The following is a 19,886-nucleotide window of genomic DNA, read 5'->3' on the forward strand; positions in this document are numbered from 1 at the left end:
CTAATTTTAACTTTTCTTACGATATACAACAACTTATATTGGTATTGAGACCGATGTCAATTGGATCACAAATGCAATTTTTCTGATGTCCGAACTTTATGATTAAATGATTAAAGGAACATGTGTAATATGAATAGATAAATTGAGGAATAATTTAGAATATTATAATACTATGTGATAAATGGAGTCTAAACAATGAGACTGTTAATGAACTTACGTTTGGAGAATGCTAACCACCATTTGTTTGGAGTCCCATTGGCTCTATATGCGACGTTCAACAATCTTTTATTTGTTTCCTCCCTTACTACCTTGAAATAATCTCGAATTACCTCTGCATTTTATAAAAAATTTATACACATCAACAGAATTGCTACACACGTTCTCAAAAAAAATCAATAATAATAATATAATAAAAGACAAATCTAGCAACTTTGGCTTAAAGTTTGCCACAATATATTTGCTGTAAAATTATTTTTTTTCTATGGTCTCCACAAAAAGTAGAAAAAAACGACCCTTAAATTTACTATTTGTTGCAAAATTGTTTTTTTTTTTTTTCTATGGCTCTCAAAAAATATAGAAAAAACGACTGTGGAATTCACTATTAAAATTGTTTGTTTCTATGACCCTAAAAAAGTAGAGAAAAAAACGTCTTTGAAATTCACTCTTTGCTGCAAAATTGTTTTTTCTATGGTCCTTACAAAAAACATAGAAAAAAACGATCATGAAATTCACTATTTTTTCTGCAAAATTGTTTTTTTGGTAAGGACACCAAGGAAAAAAAAATAAAAGAATTATTACGAACTCGAAATTGTTCAATTATTAAGAAAAGTCACAAGTTTTTGTACAAAAAACAAGTTATTTTTTGAAATTTCTGTTGTAGGGATTTATAAAAATTAGTACCCGCTTCCTTTTTACTTCCTGGAAGAGGAAAAATTCCAGAAAAAGGAAAAGCAGGTTCTCCAGGCACATAAACATCTTCCAAACTCAAGTTCTTAATGGCTTTTGTCCCTTCAGTCAAAGTTCTGCAACCTTCCAGCCTCTTCAGTGCCACATTTATATAAAATGTTAAATACACAAGAATCCTATCAGCAGGAGTTTTCAAATCAAAGTGTTTGAAGAACACATTTGCTCTAAACAACTTTATTGCTTCATCCACAATATCTTCCCCTACAAAATCAAATCCACTTTTATTATTTTATTTTATTAAGGTGTTGTTTTGTTTGTCTTAATGGACTAGTCATATGTGTAATGGTATTTTGTTTTTTTTACTTAATATATAAAAATGGGCTTGATGATGATGCATTTATCCATTAAAGATTCTTTTTAGTTTTTACGTGTACTACACATCTTTTCCTTCTTTTTCTATGAAACTTGTGGCTAAAGTATTGTTTCAAAATAAGTAGGTGTTTGTGATAGCTTTTGAAAATAGTTTTTTAGCTTTTCAAAAAGCTAATAAGTTAAAAAAGTGTTTGTATGTTTAAAAAACGTTTTTTAAAACAATTTTTTGTATAGGAAAAAATAAAGTTTTCAAAAAGTTGAAAAATCCTATTTTTTAGCTTTTTAGTCATTTTTAGTCGTAAAAAACAAATTTTCTTATCCAAACACTTTTTACAATCCGTCTTTCCTAAAAGTCATAAACTAATAAGCACTTTAAAAAATATCACTTTTGTGTTAAAAAAAAAGCTAACCCAAACACACCATAAATTAGATTAAATGCTAACTAAAAAAATTATACAATTGTTCTTCATATGGCTCCCAGTCTCAAAATTTAGATTATAATTACTTTGTGATTGACACATTTCAATAAGAAACATAAGGGTCCTACTTTACTTACCCCTTATAACCCCCCCCCCCCCCCCCCCCCCACCCACACACACACACATAAACACTTGTCCTTTTTTATAATAAGTAAAATGTTTTTTTTTTTTTTTTTTCAAAATCACATAAATATGATTTCTAGACAAGAAGGTAAATCAATCATTTATTTATATTAAACGGATTTGTGTGGTTAAAAAAAGAAACAACTTATGTGTATACATTAGCATCATTATCTATTCCGCTATTTTATCCATACAAGATTTTAATAATAATAATCATAATAACAACGGTTAAATATTGTCTATATAAATGACTAGGTGTGAGACCCGTGTATTACACGGATTAATTAAAAAATATTAAATATTAAAATATAAATATTAAGTATTTTTTAAAACAAAGTTTTGAAATAAGGAAGGAAAAAACATATTTATTGCAATTTACTATCATATTTATTACAATTAATACTTTACATATATAAATATAAGTAATATGTGGTTTTTAATTTTAAAATTTGAAAAAAATCAGAAATTGACATATAGAAATTATTTATTTAAAAAATACCATAAAATAACAAATGTCAAAAACTCATGAAAGATTGACATATGGCAAAATGAATTTCATTTATTAGAGTAGAGTTTTAAAAATAGTTAAGAAAATGGCAATATAGTTGGGGAAAACCTCATTTCCATGACTTTAGACCAACTCCTGCACTGGCGGGAGCTTGATGTTTTAATTTGAGGGGGCCAAAAATAGAATACGTATAAAAATTGAAGAACGGGGGGGGGCAGCCCCCTGGCCCTATATAAGCTTCGCCTGTGAACTCCAGTGCTCTACTAATATACATCATTTTAGTATGTGTTTTTCTTTTTATCATTCCAACCAACCTCTAAAATATACCATTTTATCTATTAAGACATTCTTTTGCATTAAGTAAAAGGAAATACTAACCAAACCTTGATCAGAGAGACGAGGAGCATGAGTATGAGCATGTCCATGTCCAATTGTTTGGTTAGTTGTTTGGTTTTTAAGAGGAAGTAGGGGACACCCACAAGCTTTGCTAACTCCCTTCAAATCCACAATTCTAGAGTGGTACACCTACAAAGAACAAATCATAGTTTTTTTTTTTTTTTTGCAAAATTTCAAAAACTGTAGTAGGAAACACTAGGTTTACTTTATATACATCTACATAACTTATCCAAAATCATTTATTGTTATATGTTGTAGAGCATTTTCTCTATTAACAACCATGGTTTAAGTTCTGGGGTGTTTGAGATAACTTATTTGAAATGCTTATTGATTTACTGTGGGTTGACATTGGTAATAAGAATTTTTAAGTGTTTGGATTCCAAGATTTCATAAGTACTTAGGCCATCCACAATGGGAGTTGTATGAGGGTTTAATAGAATAAATATGAATATAATAAAGAGGAGAGAGAGTGTGGGGTTGAATGGGCATGCAACGGTTCAATGGATTTGTAATGAAAATTTATCAATTTTTTAAGAATTTAAATGAATGTATACATTCTCTTTCCTACTTGGCATTTCATACAACTCTCCATGGGTTTAATCCATTGGAGATGGCCTTATTGAGTTAAATAAATATATTTTGATAAGCTATTTTTTTCTTACTTATTGACTTATTGAAGAAGTTTTTGACAAGTCATAAGTCATTTTTTAATTACAAATAAGCATCATTTGCCAAACAATACAAACTAACTTATCAGCTTATTATGTTTTGGTATCGAATAAGCTAAATCAAAATTTTTTTAAACTCAATTTTGGCACCGGATAAACTAAAAAGCACTTTTACTAAAATTCATTTTAAATAAGCAAATCCCAAACACCAGAAAATAATCCCAAACACCAGAAAATAGACAAACACAATGGTTCTTAATCTCATGTCAATATTTCTTTTATATTTTCACATTATGTATAAATCTTTTATTTTTGCTAACTATAATATTATTTTCATATTTCCACAAAACAATGGTTAGTTTGTAACTAAAAGTCAAAATTCAAATAAGAATAACTAAAAAGGGTTATTACCATGTTTAATATAGGATTGCTTCTTAGTTCTTGCCACAAGAATATTTTCCCCCCTTGATATTAAACTTCAATGAACACACACAAGTTCAGAAAACATCAACACTTTTAAAGTTAAACACAAGAAAATAATAATAATATATCATCATACACTTTATTTCGCACCCAAAATTTTCACCCAAATGATTTAATCAGAGAATCCAAATGGATATTATCTAAAGAACCCTTGAACAATCAAAGCCATAATCACTGGAATACTTTTAAAACAGAATCACATAAAATTAAAACAGGCTCAAAAAACATACAATCTTCGATTAATGGAGGGTATCAATCGCATATCAATTATCAATTCAGTTTCTAATTTCCCTTTCAAAAAACAAATCAATATCCATGAAACAACAGGTGAAGAAATTGAAATCGAGCTGAAGAAAACAAATTGATATGAAAAAAAATAATAATAATAATACCTGCAATTGATTATTGTCGGATCAATCAAATCGGAGATTAATTTAATCGACGGAGGGATACTTTTCTTCTGATCCGACGAAGATGCTGCGAAAAGTAATATGGAATTTATTTGAGTAAAAAATTAATTACTTTCTTCCCACCAAAATAGGATCACCAATTTCTAATAAAAATCGGAAAATATTTAAATTTTAAATTTCAATAAACAAAACCCAAATTTAAATTTTTACAAACTACAAATCATTCATAACAATTTCTTCAAATTCTAAACCAACCCTAAATCCATACCCACAAAACTTAAACAATTTCCCACAAACAAAAAGCTTCTTAAAACCTAAAAGAATGAATAGATAGATAATCTAAACAACATCTATAAAAAAAAAAAAATTAAAAATTACATGTACAATACAATCTTGCTAAATTAAGTTTGAAAACGATGAAGTCAACACAAACGAATCATACGAGGGGAGGGGCCCACGTTGACACGCGAGGTCATGAATGTCCCTAACAATGTCAAACACTGCCTCCGGTTGGGCCAACTTGAGGGCATTTTCGGAAATTTGCTTGCGTTCATCTGAGTTGTTGGTGAACCATCCCGCCACTATCCTAGCCGTCTCTTTTGGGCTTCTAGTGAACACACCCGCACCATTTCCCACCACATACGGGACATTCCCTTTTTCCTATTTCACCAAAATAGCAATGTACTTTTTATTAAATTATTTTTTTATTATTATGACATCATATTTTTCATTTTTTTACGTACTTGTCCTGGAATATAGTCATTGAGAATGATGGGAAGCCCTCTGATTAACGCCTCGGCAATTGTGCCAGGTCCGGCCTGCAAAAAAGTTCATGTTATAAAATTGTGAAATGACAAAAATGCCCCTCTTTACAATTTACCAATTATAGTAATTTGAATATTTGATAATGAAGAGAGGTGAAAAAGATCATATACCTTAGTTATAATGCAGTCACAAGCACCCATCCATTTTTGCATTTGTGTCTCAAATCCTCTAACCTATCCAATTACATTTTTATTTTTTATTTTTCAAATTTATAATAATGAAAGTGCATTGCTATATAAAAATCAAAGGCAACTGAGTTTTTATTTTTTATTTTTACCTTAACAGGAATCTTCCACTCTAAAGATTCAAGTGAAGAAGCTAAAGCTTTGTTTCTACCACAAATTATGATCATTTGTCCTAAAGCTTTTCCATTTTCTTTATCGAATAAAGATTCTGCAAGAGCCTTTGCAGTTTTCTTCACGGGGCCCATTCCTTCACCACCTCCCATCAACAAAACCGCAGGAAGCACCGGATCCAGTTCTAGCTCTACCCGTAAATCATCCTGCAAAATTACCAAATTACCCCTATGAAATCTCAAATACCATGATAAGAAAAAAAAGTGACATAGCCAACAATACAGGCATTTGCACACATAAAGATTGAAAACTATTTGTTGCACTTAATGTTAGTTTTGTAATTATGTAGTAAACACAAGGGTATTTCGGTCATTTTTCCCTCCCCACCTTGTTGAGGATAGCTCGTGCAAACGAGGGTCGAACAGGCAATCCGAAAACTCGTACTTGGTTTTGTTCTAAGCCATCTAACAAAGCCCTCTTTGATACCTCTTCTGAAGGGCAATAACATCTTTTGACTCTAGGGTGAAACCTGATTACATAACAAGAATTTTAATTTAATATTCAAATATAGGTGAATTGAAAAGGGTATTTATGACATTTACCATGTTCGATGGCATGTGTTAAGATCGGTAATAACAGTCACAAATATGACTTTCTTTTCTAATCCTTGCCATTTAAGTACCCATAATGGAATGTGTTGCATCATAGGATGAACACTTATGATTATGTCTGGTTTGTACTCCATTAAACCAGCCTCAACTTCCCTTCAATTTACAAATTTGCCACATGAGAAAAGAATGTTAGAAAACCGATGAATTCCCACAACATTTTCCAAGATAATGAATCTTGTCAAAAAAAAAAAAGGCCTCTTTTTAAGGTGATAAATAAAGGATGATTTAATTCAACATGAAAAAAGAATTTTAGAATTTCCAAGATAATGAATCTTTTCACTGTGTTTCTTTTGCCACATGAGAAGAATTTTAGAAAAACAAGCAATTCCCACAAATTTTCCAACTTAATTAATATTCCATAATGCGATTTATGGGGGTTTCTTTTAAAAGTTTAAAATTTGTACGCATGGGAAACTTTTACTAGAAAACCAATGAATTCCCATAAACTTTCCAACATAATGAATCTTTTTAAGAAATGCCTCATCTTTCGTTTATTCAAAAATATAGAATTTATCTTAGACAGTAAATTTATAAACTGTAAAAAAGAAAAAGGGTAAAAATATATACTTGGCATAGAAGGCAGCAATTGCAGCAAGATAAACACCATGAATCCATCGAGGAGAAGTGCCATGAAATGCTACACTCCAAAGCTGGACATGTTTCACCATGAATTTATACTGATTTTCCATGTCGTTTAATGGCCACCCCGTGTATTCTTTCCAAACATCCTTCACAAATATCTATCAACAGATCGATGATTTTGGATGATTCGAACAAATAATCAGTAACCAAATTGAATGATTTATATAAACATATATGTATAGATATAGATATGAAGTCGAAGAAAGTAACAATACCTTGTATTCATCGCCGAATTCAATCTTGAAGGCGTCACGGATGGCTTCGGCGGAGGCACGGTGGCCACCGCCGGTGTCGCTCATTAAAATAAGCACATTTTTTGTTCTATTAGCACCAAGCTGGACCATTTCCATGGTGTCATCTTCATCGTGAATCTCGTATCTTATTCTTTTCTGTCTGTTGCTACTCCCAGCACCAAATCCATAAACTCCGACTCTCTCGAATACCGTCTTCAACGAGTTTTTAGGCGACGCCACTGTCATCACCATCCTCCACCACCACCGGTATACATACAACTATATATGTTTTTCAGTGAAGAATCAAGAGACCTTCAAAAGCTTTTGAATTTCAAAACAAACCCAGGAAACAAACATGGAAAGACTGACTCTTTCTTTGATTTAACGAATTGGGTGTCTTAAAATAAAGATAAATTTCAAGAGAGACGCAACAGAGACATGTTTGTATATTCTGTTTTATGGTAAATGTTTCAAGAAATCACTACCAACTCCAACCCACTGGCCGGAAACTTCAAAGGAACTTAACCCACCGGAAAATTTGTAACGATGGTTGCCGGCGGTGAATTAGAAATTATTTGACAGAGACACAGAAGAAATAGGGTAATTTTTTCTTCTAAAATAGAGGAGAGAGAAAGGTTTTATGCTGGAATGATTCCAATCGACATTGTTGGAAGAATGGTGGCGAATGGTGGTAGATTTAAAGATCAGTTGTTGCCGATTGACAACCGTACGATTAAGGTTTTTAGTTTCGGAATGTTCGATAGTTTAGATTCGGATCTTTCTTAGTTTAATTTTTTTAATCTTCAATTTTATTTATTTATTTATTAAAAGATTTAAAAAATGTTCTTCATTATGGAATCGAATCTTTTAAACAAATATGAATCATGATTGGTGATGCAAACTATGTTATCAATAATTTATTCTTCACAATATTGCTATCGTGCCCTTCAATTCTTGGTGAATTATGATTTTTACCCAAAAAATCATGTTCTTTCAATTATCTGTATTATATAGAGATGTAAACAAATCGAATTATTCATGAGCTATTCGTAAAAGCTTTACTTGAGCTCGAGTGAAACAAGTTCGAGCCGACTTAGGCTTAGTTTCAGACTCGATTATTAAATGAGTTCGAGCCCGAGCTTCATCTGTCGAGTTCGATTAGACTTGTAATCCTAAATGAGATGAGCATATTTATATAATATAACTTTTATATATATATATATATATATATATATATATATATATATATATATATATATATATATATATATATATATATATATAATCATAATTAAATATCAAATAATGATAAACGGATTTTACAAGCTTAAAAACACAAACAAGCTTGATATTTTTTTTTGGAAAGGGAACTTCCCTAACGAGGGTTTCCGGGCCAGCTTTCGCGCACCGACTAATCCCCCGCTGCAAACATAAAGCTTTGCTTCATGCCCTGGAGTCACTGCAGGCGAACCTCCATGGCCACAAGGGCTTAGTGGTGCCAGGATTTGAACATGGGTCAATAGGTTATCCACCATATCTTCCACATGCCTTACCAAGTCACCACAACCCAAGTGGTTAACAAGCTTGATATTTGACCATTCATTAAGATGAACTCGAGTTGAGCTTAGGTTCGTCTGAAAAACAAGCCGAGCCTACTGAGCTCGAGTATTTAAAATCTTCCACAAGTCGATCTTGAGCTTTGAAAACTAAGTTCGAAACAAGCCTCATGAATTTTAAACTAGCCGAGCTTGAGCTTGAGCTCCACTCGTTTACACCCTAAGACATAATTCAAGCCTAATTTTTTTAAAATATTTTTGCTTTACGTTACCTCTCTTTAAAATCCCTTAAAGATAGCAACTGAAATACGTTTGTGTTGAAGGTTAATCACTTGAAATCTACTAACATGTTTTAAGCATTTTTTGTTATCTTTTTCCTATAAAAAGAGATTAAATAAAAATCGAACAAATCTTCATCGTTAAGAGAAACGTAATGTATACATTATACATATGGTGCCTAATAATATTATATCATTTTAAATTTAGTATCTACGTTAATATGCATAACACGTTTATCTTCATAACAGTTAATATAATAAAATATAGTTCTTATACAAATCTTTCGGTACTTTTAACAATAGTTTTTTATTATTATTATTAAATTTATGATAAACATTTTAGATTTAAAAAAGTATAAGTAGTATTTTACTACATCCCAAAACCTTGATTATTTTCATTTTTATTTTTTTGTTACTCATGTAAAAAGAAATTCGTTACAAAGTTCGCATTATCATTTAATGTTTCTCAAATATCCTAACGACACAGCATACTGACTTTAGTTTCATTTATGATGCATAGTGCTATAGAAAAAGATTGGCATGTCCTTTTTGTCGACGTCAATGGAAAGCATAATTGGTACACACATTATTATATCTTATTTTAATCTGATTAAATTCACATATCCAAATAATATGCCACCAAAAGTTCAGGCTGTGCTCTTGGCCTGGCTGCCTTATCAACTTTAGACTCCTTAGCAATGGATCTAGCAGCTTTGGAATATTACTGGTGATTTTCGTGTCATCAATATATTTAGCGTAGCTGAGACTTTTATTCGATACAAGTTGGGTTCCATTTGATTATATTTTGAGACAGGATGTACGATGTACACACTCAGATAACTACAAAAGACTTGGGAACACAGGGTTCCAGGGACGCTGCTCCCATGGGGTTCCAAAAGGCATCGTCTCTGGTGGGTCTAGGGGCAGCACCCCTAGAGGAATAGGCATGTTACCTATGGCGGGGTCTAGGGGCAGCTTACCTAGCGGAATATGTCTGTAATTCAAATCGATTTTCTTAGATTAACTCAAATCGGATTTTGTGATACCCTAGACACCATGTTTGAAATCATAGATTTCGAAAAGTATTTCCCTTACACGATCCTGTTTAATTAAGAAATAGTTTCCTAAGTAGATGATATATTCGTATCTCTTTCCATACCATAGTTAAGTCGATCATTTTATCATAAATATAGGGGTTGGGTCTCTTGTATTGAATGAGCAATAAATAATTTCTTCCATAACATTGTAATCACCACAACAACATAATGAATTGGTTCATCTCATGTCCGTGCTTTTTCCCCGTGTAGGTTTCCACGTAAGATCCTGGTGTTTCTTTTCTTTATTGCTATTTGTTTTCGTTACTTTATATTGCTATATTATAAACAATCTATTTTGAATCATTATCATACTATTCTTTTGAGTGTGTTTGTTAGCATTTGACTTTAAAGTTGATACTAGATCACTGCAGTCGTATGTCCAACAATATTTAAACGGTGTAGAGTTTATACTATAGAAAGTTGATGTAATCTATAATTAAAGATGATAGGGTTCAAAACGAAGATTTAAGTTTTTATTAACACGAATTATAAAAAACAATGTACCTAATTAAACATTTCAATACTTTGAGGGGCAGAATGACAAAATAATTTCCAGGTTGGGAGCCAACTGTCAAGTACTCAAGGTGGGTCACAAATTTTTCTAAAATGGTGACATGCCTACTTGCAATATACCCATTTGAGTTGGCTTTTTTTTTTTTATAGTTTTAAAATTTTCTTTTGTCATGTATTTGGGTTGTGTTTTTTAAAATAAATTAGTTTCCTGTAATTCACTGTTTCGTAAAATTATAAAAATAGTTTATTATAATTTATAAACTATTTTATAAGCTAACTTTTTATAAATTATTTTGAAATAGTTTTTATAAGCTATTTTTTATCAAATATTTTAATTCATAAGCTAATTTTTCAGCTAGTTGGTTAAACAAAAAATTTACAATATAAAATACAGAGTATAGAATATATAATGTTTATTATTGTTTTTATTTTAATTTTGTATTTTAATGCCTATAGATTTAGATATGATTAGTTTTAATCTTGAAATTACCTTGCAAAAAGACAACGTTGCCCTTGGCCCTTAAAGTAACAAGAGGTTTAAAAAACAGTTGAAGTCTCTTTCTCGCCAAAAGTTTTGAAGTTTGCTTGTCTAAATCACTAAATGTACACTCCATTTAGTAGACCTACTTAATTTATATTTAAAAATGAGAAAATTCGAGATATAACACAAAAAAGAGAATTTGTTTAAAAAAAATATAACCAAAAGAAAACGGATTTCGGAAAATGACCAAAAGATCCGTAGAGCACCCTCTGCGAATCTCTCTACAACTCTGCGGAATGTGGGTTTTAAATTTTTTTTTTTGTTTTCGTTTTTTTGTGTTCATTTTTGTTTATTAATATTAATTTTTTTATTTTTTTTAAATACACTAATACCTTATGTGATTATTATGTAAAAAATTTGACAAAAAAAGGTTAAATTAATGAAATGTTTTATGTAATACGTTTGCTACCGGTGCATATAAATAACCTAATTAAAATATTACAAATATTCCATGTTTTTTTATAGGTTACAAAACATATTTTAGAAAACATAAACATACAACCTTCATAATAAACCTATTTTGAAATAAACTTCATTCATTCAAATCGAACCACATAAACTTTGATCTGTTTTCGTATTCTGCCAATGGGTTATCTATTGCTTGTGTCCCTAGGTTTACTGTCGCTTACGTCCATTGGTTATCTGGCTCTTGTTGCCATTGGTAATCGGTGCAACCCTGCCATTGGTTATGTGGGTCTTCCTACGGTTGGTATTCGGTCTTTTGCGTCTATTGGTTATGTGGCTTCTGCTGCCATTGATGTTCGGTATGTTGTGTCCATTGGTTGTCTGGTTGTTGTTGCCATTGTTGTTCGGTATGTTGCATCCATTGGTTCTCTGGCTGCTGCTACCATTGTTGTTCAATATGTTGCATCCATTGGTTCTTTGGCTCATGATGCCATTGTTGTTCGGTATGTTGCGTCCATTGGTTCTCTAGCTCATGTTGCCATTGGTTTTCGGTCGCTTGCATCGGTTCCTCTTCTGTCGCTTTTGTCCCACTCCCTGACGCCCAGTACGTTTTTTACTTTTACTTTGGTTCTTTGGAACGATTTCCTTACACGTCCTTGCATTATAAGTTGTGTTATGGCATCTAGTACACCTTTTTATTTTTAGTTCCTCACCGCCTTGAGAAGGAATACGATTGGTGTTCTCGTACGTTCTGAAAGAGGGTATACGGCCTACTCGTACGTTCTTCGATATGTTTCAATTTTTTAAGCATCTATAGTCATATGCCTACAGTGATCATTTTTCAAGTGCGTTAAAACCATTATCACATGACCACATGGCAAACTAGTTAGTTGCCAATATCTGCAAGAACAAGTCTTTTCTCTCAAATTCACTATGTCGCCACTTTTGAATTCATGCACTTGATATGTTGTATTGTCAACACCGGATACCGACCATCCTTGAATTCCCTTTTTATTTTTTTAACCATATCTTCAGCCCACTTCGTAAGTATTGTTGTACCTTTTTCTGTTAAAACAAACATATATTATTATATATGATATTTATCATATAATTTAAAATTAAACATAATCATACCTATAACCATCCGCCATTTGTAAAACCATTTCTGCATAAGTGCGTGAAAGAACTCAAGAAGTGGTAATATAGGCAACTTCCTTGCTTTATTTGATACAGCATTCATGGACTTCACACTATTTGAGGTCATATAATCATATCTCGTGGTAGGGCAATACGCTATGGTCCATTTCTCACGTGGAATTTGACTGAGATATGTCGCTACATCATCTCTTATATTACGAAGTCTCCCCCAATAGAATTCAAACTCAGTGGTTTTGTAAGCTCTTACCAGCTTCCGAAACAAAATTGTTGTTTTTTTGTTTTTTCCAAATGTGTGGACTATGTTTCCTATTAGATGAAAACCACACAATCCATGATGAGCATTTGGAAAAACATTTTGAATACTTACAACAATTGCGGGTGCTCTATCTGTGACCATTGTCAGACCTTCCACATCACCAATGCATTCATGTAATTTTTCAAGAAACCATGTCCAAGAATTTGTAGTCTCTTTTAGGAAAATTCCATACCCAATAGGCAAGATCAGAATGTTGCCATCCATGGCTACTGCATGCAAGATGGTGCTTTTGTACTTTCCCTTCAAATGAGCACCATCCATAAAAATATATATAAAATACATATTTACACTTTTAAAAATATATGTATATACTTATATAAACATGTTTATGATTGAACAAGTTTTTTTTATTCATATGTATATTGTTAAAAACATAAAAATACATATTTGTAGTTCTAAAAACATATTAATTTTTTTTTTACATTTTAAATGGTTTATCCAGAAAAAAACTCATATATATATATATATATATATATATATATATATATATATATATATATATATATATATATATATATATATATATATATATATATATATTAAAAAAATAATATTAAAAAAATGTAAATACAATATTTAATTAATTTTTTTCGTATATAAATATGATTTTTCTGCATGAATACGTATAATATGAAAAAAAAATACATAGGTTAAAAGTATAAAAAAATTTATAAACTTAAGGGTAAAAACGTAAAAAAAAAACTGTAAACTTAAGGGTTTTTTTGCGAAGTTAATATAGTGGTAACTTGGAAAACCTGTTATCACCGGTAAAAGGGTAAAACCGAACATCTTTTGGAAAATGTTAGGGTAAAAACGGATATAAAATTCAACTTTGGGCAAAACCGACAAAATCCTGAAAACTTGAGGGTTTTTGAGACATTAGCCCATTTGTTTATAAACATTTAAGAAAATAACAAATATATTTAAAAATATATTACCGTGCATCCAATAGCGAAAAATCAATACTCAAAACGACCCTTCATTTGATTTTTCCTCACATCTTCGATCATCAATTTCAGGAACTTCTCCAAACTCGAACAAATTTTGACGTTATAACTTAGTCATGCTCACTTTTGCTTCTTTATCATTATCTGATACAAAAGTATCATTATCAGATACAAATTTTGGCACTTCATTTCCTATTCCCCTTGAACGGTTTCCATCACATGATTGACTTTCTCTATGACCTCTATTAGTTTTTGTTTGATTAAACTGGTTGTTAACCACTGCTTGTTCTTCAGCTCCTTCACCTATCACCGTTAAATACAAATGCACCGTCTTCTTTGATTCAGACATTACATGTCTTAATTGAAATACATCAGTTTCATCTCCAAACTCCATGACATACCCAAACTTCGGGTGTTTAAAAGACAAACATATATGACTATTTAACACACATGCCTTACTTCTAACCATTTGTAATAACATTTCATGGTCAATGTTAGGAGGAAGATTTAAACCATAGTTTTTCACATTATTTCTAACGTAAACCTCCACTCCATTAACTAACTGCCACCACCCTCCCGTACACAAAATAATAAAACTCATTTTACAAATCACTCTCCACAAACACAACGAAAAAAAACTTCTACTGGTAATTGAAACTCAGATACTCACAAAAAACCACTTAAATACGTCTATAACTTCTATAACTGATCTATAGAGGTGTACACTAATCCTTAGAGGTGTACACATATCCGCAGAAGTGTGCACTGATCCTTAGAGGTGTACACTGATCCACAAAGTTGTGCACTGATCCACAGAGGTGTGCACAGATCCACAGAGGTGTACACTGATCCGAAGAGGTGTGCAATGATCCGTAGAAAACAGTTCTTACGTGGCTAAGTGAAGTGTCAAAAACATTGATCCGCAAAGGTGATTCCAAGAAGAGCATACGTATGTACACTAATCCACTGATAACAGTTATGTGGATTCTCAAATAGTTCTGTGGACTGATATTAAACATAAGTTCATTATTTTTAACCTTTTTTGTCAATTTTTTACATAATCACATAAAGTATTAGTGTGTTTAAAAAAAATAATATTAATAAACGAAAATGAACGAAAAAAACGAAAAAACGAAAAAAATAGAAAAAACAAAGATTCTGCAGAGCTGTAGAGGATTCGCAGAGCCTTTAATGGATCCGCACTACAGATCCTTTGGTCATTTTCCGAAATCTGTTTGTTTTTTTTTTTTTTGTTATTTTCTTCAAACCACCCATTTTTTGGTTATTTCTCGAATTTTTCTCAAATATTTTTATTATGTGTGTTGTATTGTTGTCATTCCTTAAACAACTAAGCATAATATTATTATTATTATTATTATTATTATTATTATTATTATTATTATCAAATACCTTGAAAATACTAAAGTTTATAACAAAATCTAAAAATTAAAATTCGGAATATATTGTATTTTCAAAACAACCAAACATAATTCAGTTATTGATTTTTAAGCCATAAAGAGTAGATGTGACCAAACGAACATGGTGGGGATCGATTACGGTATAATATTTGTTTGTACCGATCATGAGTTCTGTTATCTATCAATATCCTTTTATCTATCGCACTTTTTTTTTTTTTTTTTTTTTTTTTTTTTTTTTTTTTTTTTTAAATAATTCTTTAATCGTTTTGATAAAATAAATCTAAATTTTATAAATGTTTAAATACATTAAAAAATCATGATGACGGTTGATTTTATCTATTTCGTATATAACTAACTACTATAACTTTTATGTAATTTGTAAAAAACTTAAAAATAAGAATGAACTTTAGCTTTGTATAATTTGATTAGAGATTCATTATCTAAAGGTGAGTGCCACATCTTCAGTCAATTGGCCCATTCAATATATTCATTTTGGTTGTCCATGTGATAGCTCGTCAGTTGACGTAACGAGTTGGTTGGGTTGTTATACACTTATTTGTAGTTTCGTACTTTTCACTTTTTCATAAATGTTATATTTTTTTATATGAAATAATATTACAAGTAATCAAAATTTACAAAAAAAAAAAAAAAAAATTAGGATGCCTATAAAGGTAGAGGGTGTGGTGCGGGAGGGCTTATGTGGCCATCTCGTGCCACATGGGAACACCGCTCCATACATAGGGTATCACCCAAAACCATTCGGTTCGATATGGTTGTCCCACACATTTTTTCTAAGTCTTACCCTACAAAGACTTGTATCATCTGCATTATCAATTGTACTTTAGTTGCGGGATAGGAGAGATGAGAAAGATAAACATTTCCATGTTTGAAATATGGTTTAAGGATGAAATGAAAAGAGATAAAAAAAAAATGGAATGGTGCTAATGTGGAAGAGGGATTGTTAATAGATGAAAGATGTAACCTCCACCCCAAAATGTTGAAGGTTATGAAGTTCTTGTAAATTTATGTGCTATTCAAAGTCGCATGAAGGATTTTAAGCCATCTATCATTGTTTTTCATGTTTTTTCGCCATTTTGGTAGTTATTATGATTTAATTTTTGTAATTCGGTTCGAATTTGGATGATTGGTTTAAGGTTTCACCAATCAAGAGGTGGTCTAAGAGGGGTTGAACTGTAAAGTCCCAATTTTCAAAATAATTTTTTATATTTTAAAATAGAACAAATATCCATTTTCATAGAGATATATTCTATGTAAGACCATTCATTCATAAACTGTAATCCAAAATTATAGTTATAAAAAATCATTGCTGAATTTCAAATCATAAAACTACTGATGTAAGGATTTCTTGAGATTAATTCAGGTCCAAGGATATCAAAGGCAGAAGTTTTGTGGAATTGGGACATGAGACAATTATAGGTGTGAAATCAGGAATCAAAGACTAATAACCTTCGATCGGTTCATGCAAGGACGACATAGGAGAGACCGGTGTGTTAAATAAGTGTTATTCGGAGGAGGATATGAAGTTCTTGTAAATTTATGTGCTATTCAAAGTCGCATGAAGGATTTTAAGCCACCTATCATTATCTTTCATGTTTTTTCGCCATTTAGGTAGTTATTATGATTCAACTTTTGTAATTCAGTTCGAATTTGGATGATTGGTTTAGGGTTTTACCAATCAAGAGGTGGTCTAGGAGGGGTTGAACTGTAAAGTCCTAATTTTCAGAATAAATTTTTATTTTTTTAAAATAAAATAAACATCCATTTTCATAGAGATATATTCAATGTAAGACTATTCATTCATAAACTGTAATCCAAAATTATAGTTATAAAAAACATCGCGGAATCTCAAATCATAAAACTGTTGATGTACGAATTTCTTGAAATTAAGTCAGGGCCAAGGATATCAAAGGCGGAAGTTTTATGGAATTGGGACATGAGATAATTATAGGTGTGAAATCAGGAATCAAAGACTGATAACCTCCAGTAGGTTCATGCAAGGACGACATAGGAGAGACCGGTGTGTTAAATAGGTGTTATTCGGAACATCACACATGTGAGTCATGTTATGAAGTTATTTCAAGGGAGTAACAATGGGAATCGGAAACTCAGATCTGAGACCATGTGCTTTGGACTAGGGATGATGAAAATTGTGAGTCATATGTTCGTTAGACTCAATTATGTCAATAATTATTATGCAATTTGTCAATATCAACATTAAGATGAATATTATAAGCAACTAAAAGATTTCGTTCACTAATTTGAAATAGCATATTTTTCATTTAAAATGATACATTCATCTTTGGCTATTACAAGTTAGTTTTCTAAAGAGTCTATCTTAAGCTTGCGGTCTTCAAGACATCATCTAAGTCTAGTAAACTCATTATTAATCTTCTCTCTGTCATCTATGGCTGTCTTATAAGCTTTTAGGACAACTATGATATCAGAATCAATTTTATTTAAATAAGGTTCACAAACAGATACTTCAAAGTTATTTTGAGAGATCATGTATCATATATGTTGGATGATGCTTCGTCTGGGAGGATCATTTGCGGCCATGTAGTAGTGGTTTGGTTCAACATCTTCACTGTCATCATCAGAACCGAATGACTAATAACTCGAGTCACACTCCACATTATTTCTTGCTACAAGACACAAGTTTTTCTCTTCACCACTCTCCATCTCATCACCCGATTCGAAGTCTTCAGATCTTCAAAAGTCGCTGAAAGATATCAGAAATCGCCTTCAAAAGTGGTTTTCGTCGTATAGAACCATCTCTCCTCCACATCTGATTATTAGGGTTGTATTTATACTCAATTTGGAAGCTTTCGGAACAAGAATCTGGTAACATGCGATCACATGTAGGCTCTATGTAATCGCAGGTTTCCTTAAAAACACGCATCGGGCTGATTTAATGACGTACATTGTTGTTATGGGCTTTTTTGGACAACATGCAATCTTAGGTACATGCATATGCAATTTTAGGTTTGGACTTTTCACTTCAGATGACTTCCAGACAACTTAATTTGACCCTGGGAAGCTTCGTGGCAAACATGCGATCGTAGGACAAACATGAGATCACACCTGAGATCGAATTTTTAGGCCATTTAATCATAGATTTTTCCTTTTCAAAAACATGAAAGTTGTCTGAAATTGTATCTAGTTTTCAGAACATTTTGAATCTCATCAATCGGAGTTACGGTTTACGAGATATTGTCAAAATACTGATCGGGGGTCAAAGCTGCCAACAACATCCTTTAGCTTCAGATTGTAGAACCTATCTTCGTGTGATCAATTCGATTGAATGTTTCTTGACCAATACATATTCCAATCATTCCTCAACATCCTACTTTATTTACAACTCCATTTTAAGCTCCAAACGCACATACAACTGCTCCCAAAACACTGCTCCACTCGAACCATCTGAAATTGACACAAAAAACGAGCAATGTAGGAATTCTGATAAAAGACACGAGCTGAACATTATTTAAATAAATGACATGAAAAGGTACAAAATATGATCCTAAATTCTAATGAAAACTACCCTAAAAGATGCATAAAATGGCATCTAACAAATCTCTCCAAGCTTAAACCTTACTTGCCCTTAAGTAAGAAAAAGGATTAAACATTATAAACAAATGGAAAGATGTAGATGACCTAAAAAGAATTTAGAATAGAATAAAGGAAACTAAAAACTTCACTCTTTTTTTTTTCTCCACATGATCATATTTCACAACAAGGAAGCTCCAATGAAATCACTACCTAGACAACAGTCTCAATACTTTATTGCAGATTCATAATTCATATTTAATTAGTCAAACCAAGCTTAAACAAATAGTTTTTACGCCAAATTAAATTTGTGAAAACAATTTATTTTTAAAAATAATTTCACGAGAATTCGTTTATGCAAACTTAGCTTGACCAACCCCTCCTTTTTTTCCGAACTCGTCCAGTAAACGCGGTAAGCTCCATTATGGACAGAAAATCCAAGCTTACCCCTATGATTCCACTATCGAGAGATTAATCTCGTTATACCACACACATTCTTTGTCTTGATCAAATCTTCAGATTTAACTTTGCTTGCTTCTTGATTTTGAATTGAATTTGACTTTGAATTGCAGATTTTTTCAAGTTGCTTGATGTATCATTTCTAACATATATATTGACTGGGCGCGAATTTTATTTTGAGGCCCACTATATGTTCAATATTTCAAAAATGATAATAAATTTTGGGTGTAACAAGAGTTCCCTCCTAAATTCAAAAGGCGTAGAAACTATAAGATTTAATACTTCAAGGAATGATAAGAGTTATCCAATCAAGGTTCTTTTTAAGGCATTTAAGGAAATTATTTCCAAAACACTGTTCGTTTTTCCATCCCACACTTCCATTGTAAAAATTATGTGACTCTTATGTTGGCTCATATTGAAAACATTTAAATTACTTCTCAAAAGATAATTCTTAAAAATTGATCGTAATGAGACTGTTATTTTCGGTAACTATCACACTTCATCTTAACAGAGCTATCGAATATGAACAGATATCCGCATATATATATATATATATATATATATATATATATATATATATTATTTTTTTAAATACATAAAACAAATAAAAAAATCTAAA

General features: G+C 31.4%; 2 protein-coding genes across 2 annotated transcripts; both read right to left on the minus strand.

Annotated features, from left to right (window-relative positions):
- Positions 1-4,365, minus strand: LOC111877789 (actin-related protein 2/3 complex subunit 3). Its single transcript, XM_052765956.1, has 4 exons — positions 3,864-4,365; positions 2,772-2,913; positions 901-1,167; positions 1-331 (listed from the first exon to the last, which is right to left on the minus strand). Exons 1-4 carry the CDS (start codon positions 3,864-3,866, stop codon positions 189-191), a joined length of 555 nt encoding a protein of 184 aa, XP_052621916.1. The 5' UTR covers positions 3,867-4,365; the 3' UTR covers positions 1-188.
- A 141-nt stretch (positions 4,366-4,506) lies between these two features.
- On the minus strand, positions 4,507-7,700 carry LOC111877804 (monogalactosyldiacylglycerol synthase 2, chloroplastic). The gene is made up of 8 exons (XM_023874309.3): positions 6,995-7,700; positions 6,705-6,877; positions 6,069-6,230; positions 5,854-5,995; positions 5,448-5,672; positions 5,281-5,343; positions 5,089-5,163; positions 4,507-5,005 (listed from the first exon to the last, which is right to left on the minus strand). Exons 1-8 carry the CDS (start codon positions 7,262-7,264, stop codon positions 4,742-4,744), a joined length of 1,374 nt encoding a protein of 457 aa, XP_023730077.2. The 5' UTR covers positions 7,265-7,700; the 3' UTR covers positions 4,507-4,741.
- Positions 7,701-19,886: the final 12,186 nt, after the last annotated feature.

The sequence above is a fragment of the Lactuca sativa genome, chromosome 7, assembly GCF_002870075.4.
Source record: "Lactuca sativa cultivar Salinas chromosome 7, Lsat_Salinas_v11, whole genome shotgun sequence".
Taxonomy (NCBI): domain Eukaryota; kingdom Viridiplantae; phylum Streptophyta; class Magnoliopsida; order Asterales; family Asteraceae; genus Lactuca; species Lactuca sativa.

What these genes read in the sequence shown, in the direction of transcription:
- LOC111877804 (XM_023874309.3), bottom strand. Translation starts at nt 7,264, where the DNA reads ATGGTGATGACAGTGGCGTCGCCTAAAAACTCGTTGAAGACGGTATTC. An exon ending in AATTCGGCGATGAATACAAG is followed by an intron (nt 6,878 to 6,994) that starts GTATTGTTACTT and finishes ATCTGTTGATAG; the next exon opens with ATATTTGTGAAGGATGTTTG. An exon ending in ATGACTATATTCCAGGACAA is followed by an intron (nt 5,006 to 5,088) that starts GTACGTAAAAAA and finishes TTGGTGAAATAG; the next exon opens with GAAAAAGGGAATGTCCCGTA.
- LOC111877789 (XM_052765956.1), bottom strand. An exon ending in TCCTCGTCTCTCTGATCAAG is followed by an intron (nt 1,168 to 2,771) that starts GTTTGGTTAGTA and finishes TTGATTTTGTAG; the next exon opens with GGGAAGATATTGTGGATGAA. An exon ending in AGGAAGTAAAAAGGAAGCGG is followed by an intron (nt 332 to 900) that starts GTACTAATTTTT and finishes TATAAAATGCAG; the next exon opens with AGGTAATTCGAGATTATTTC.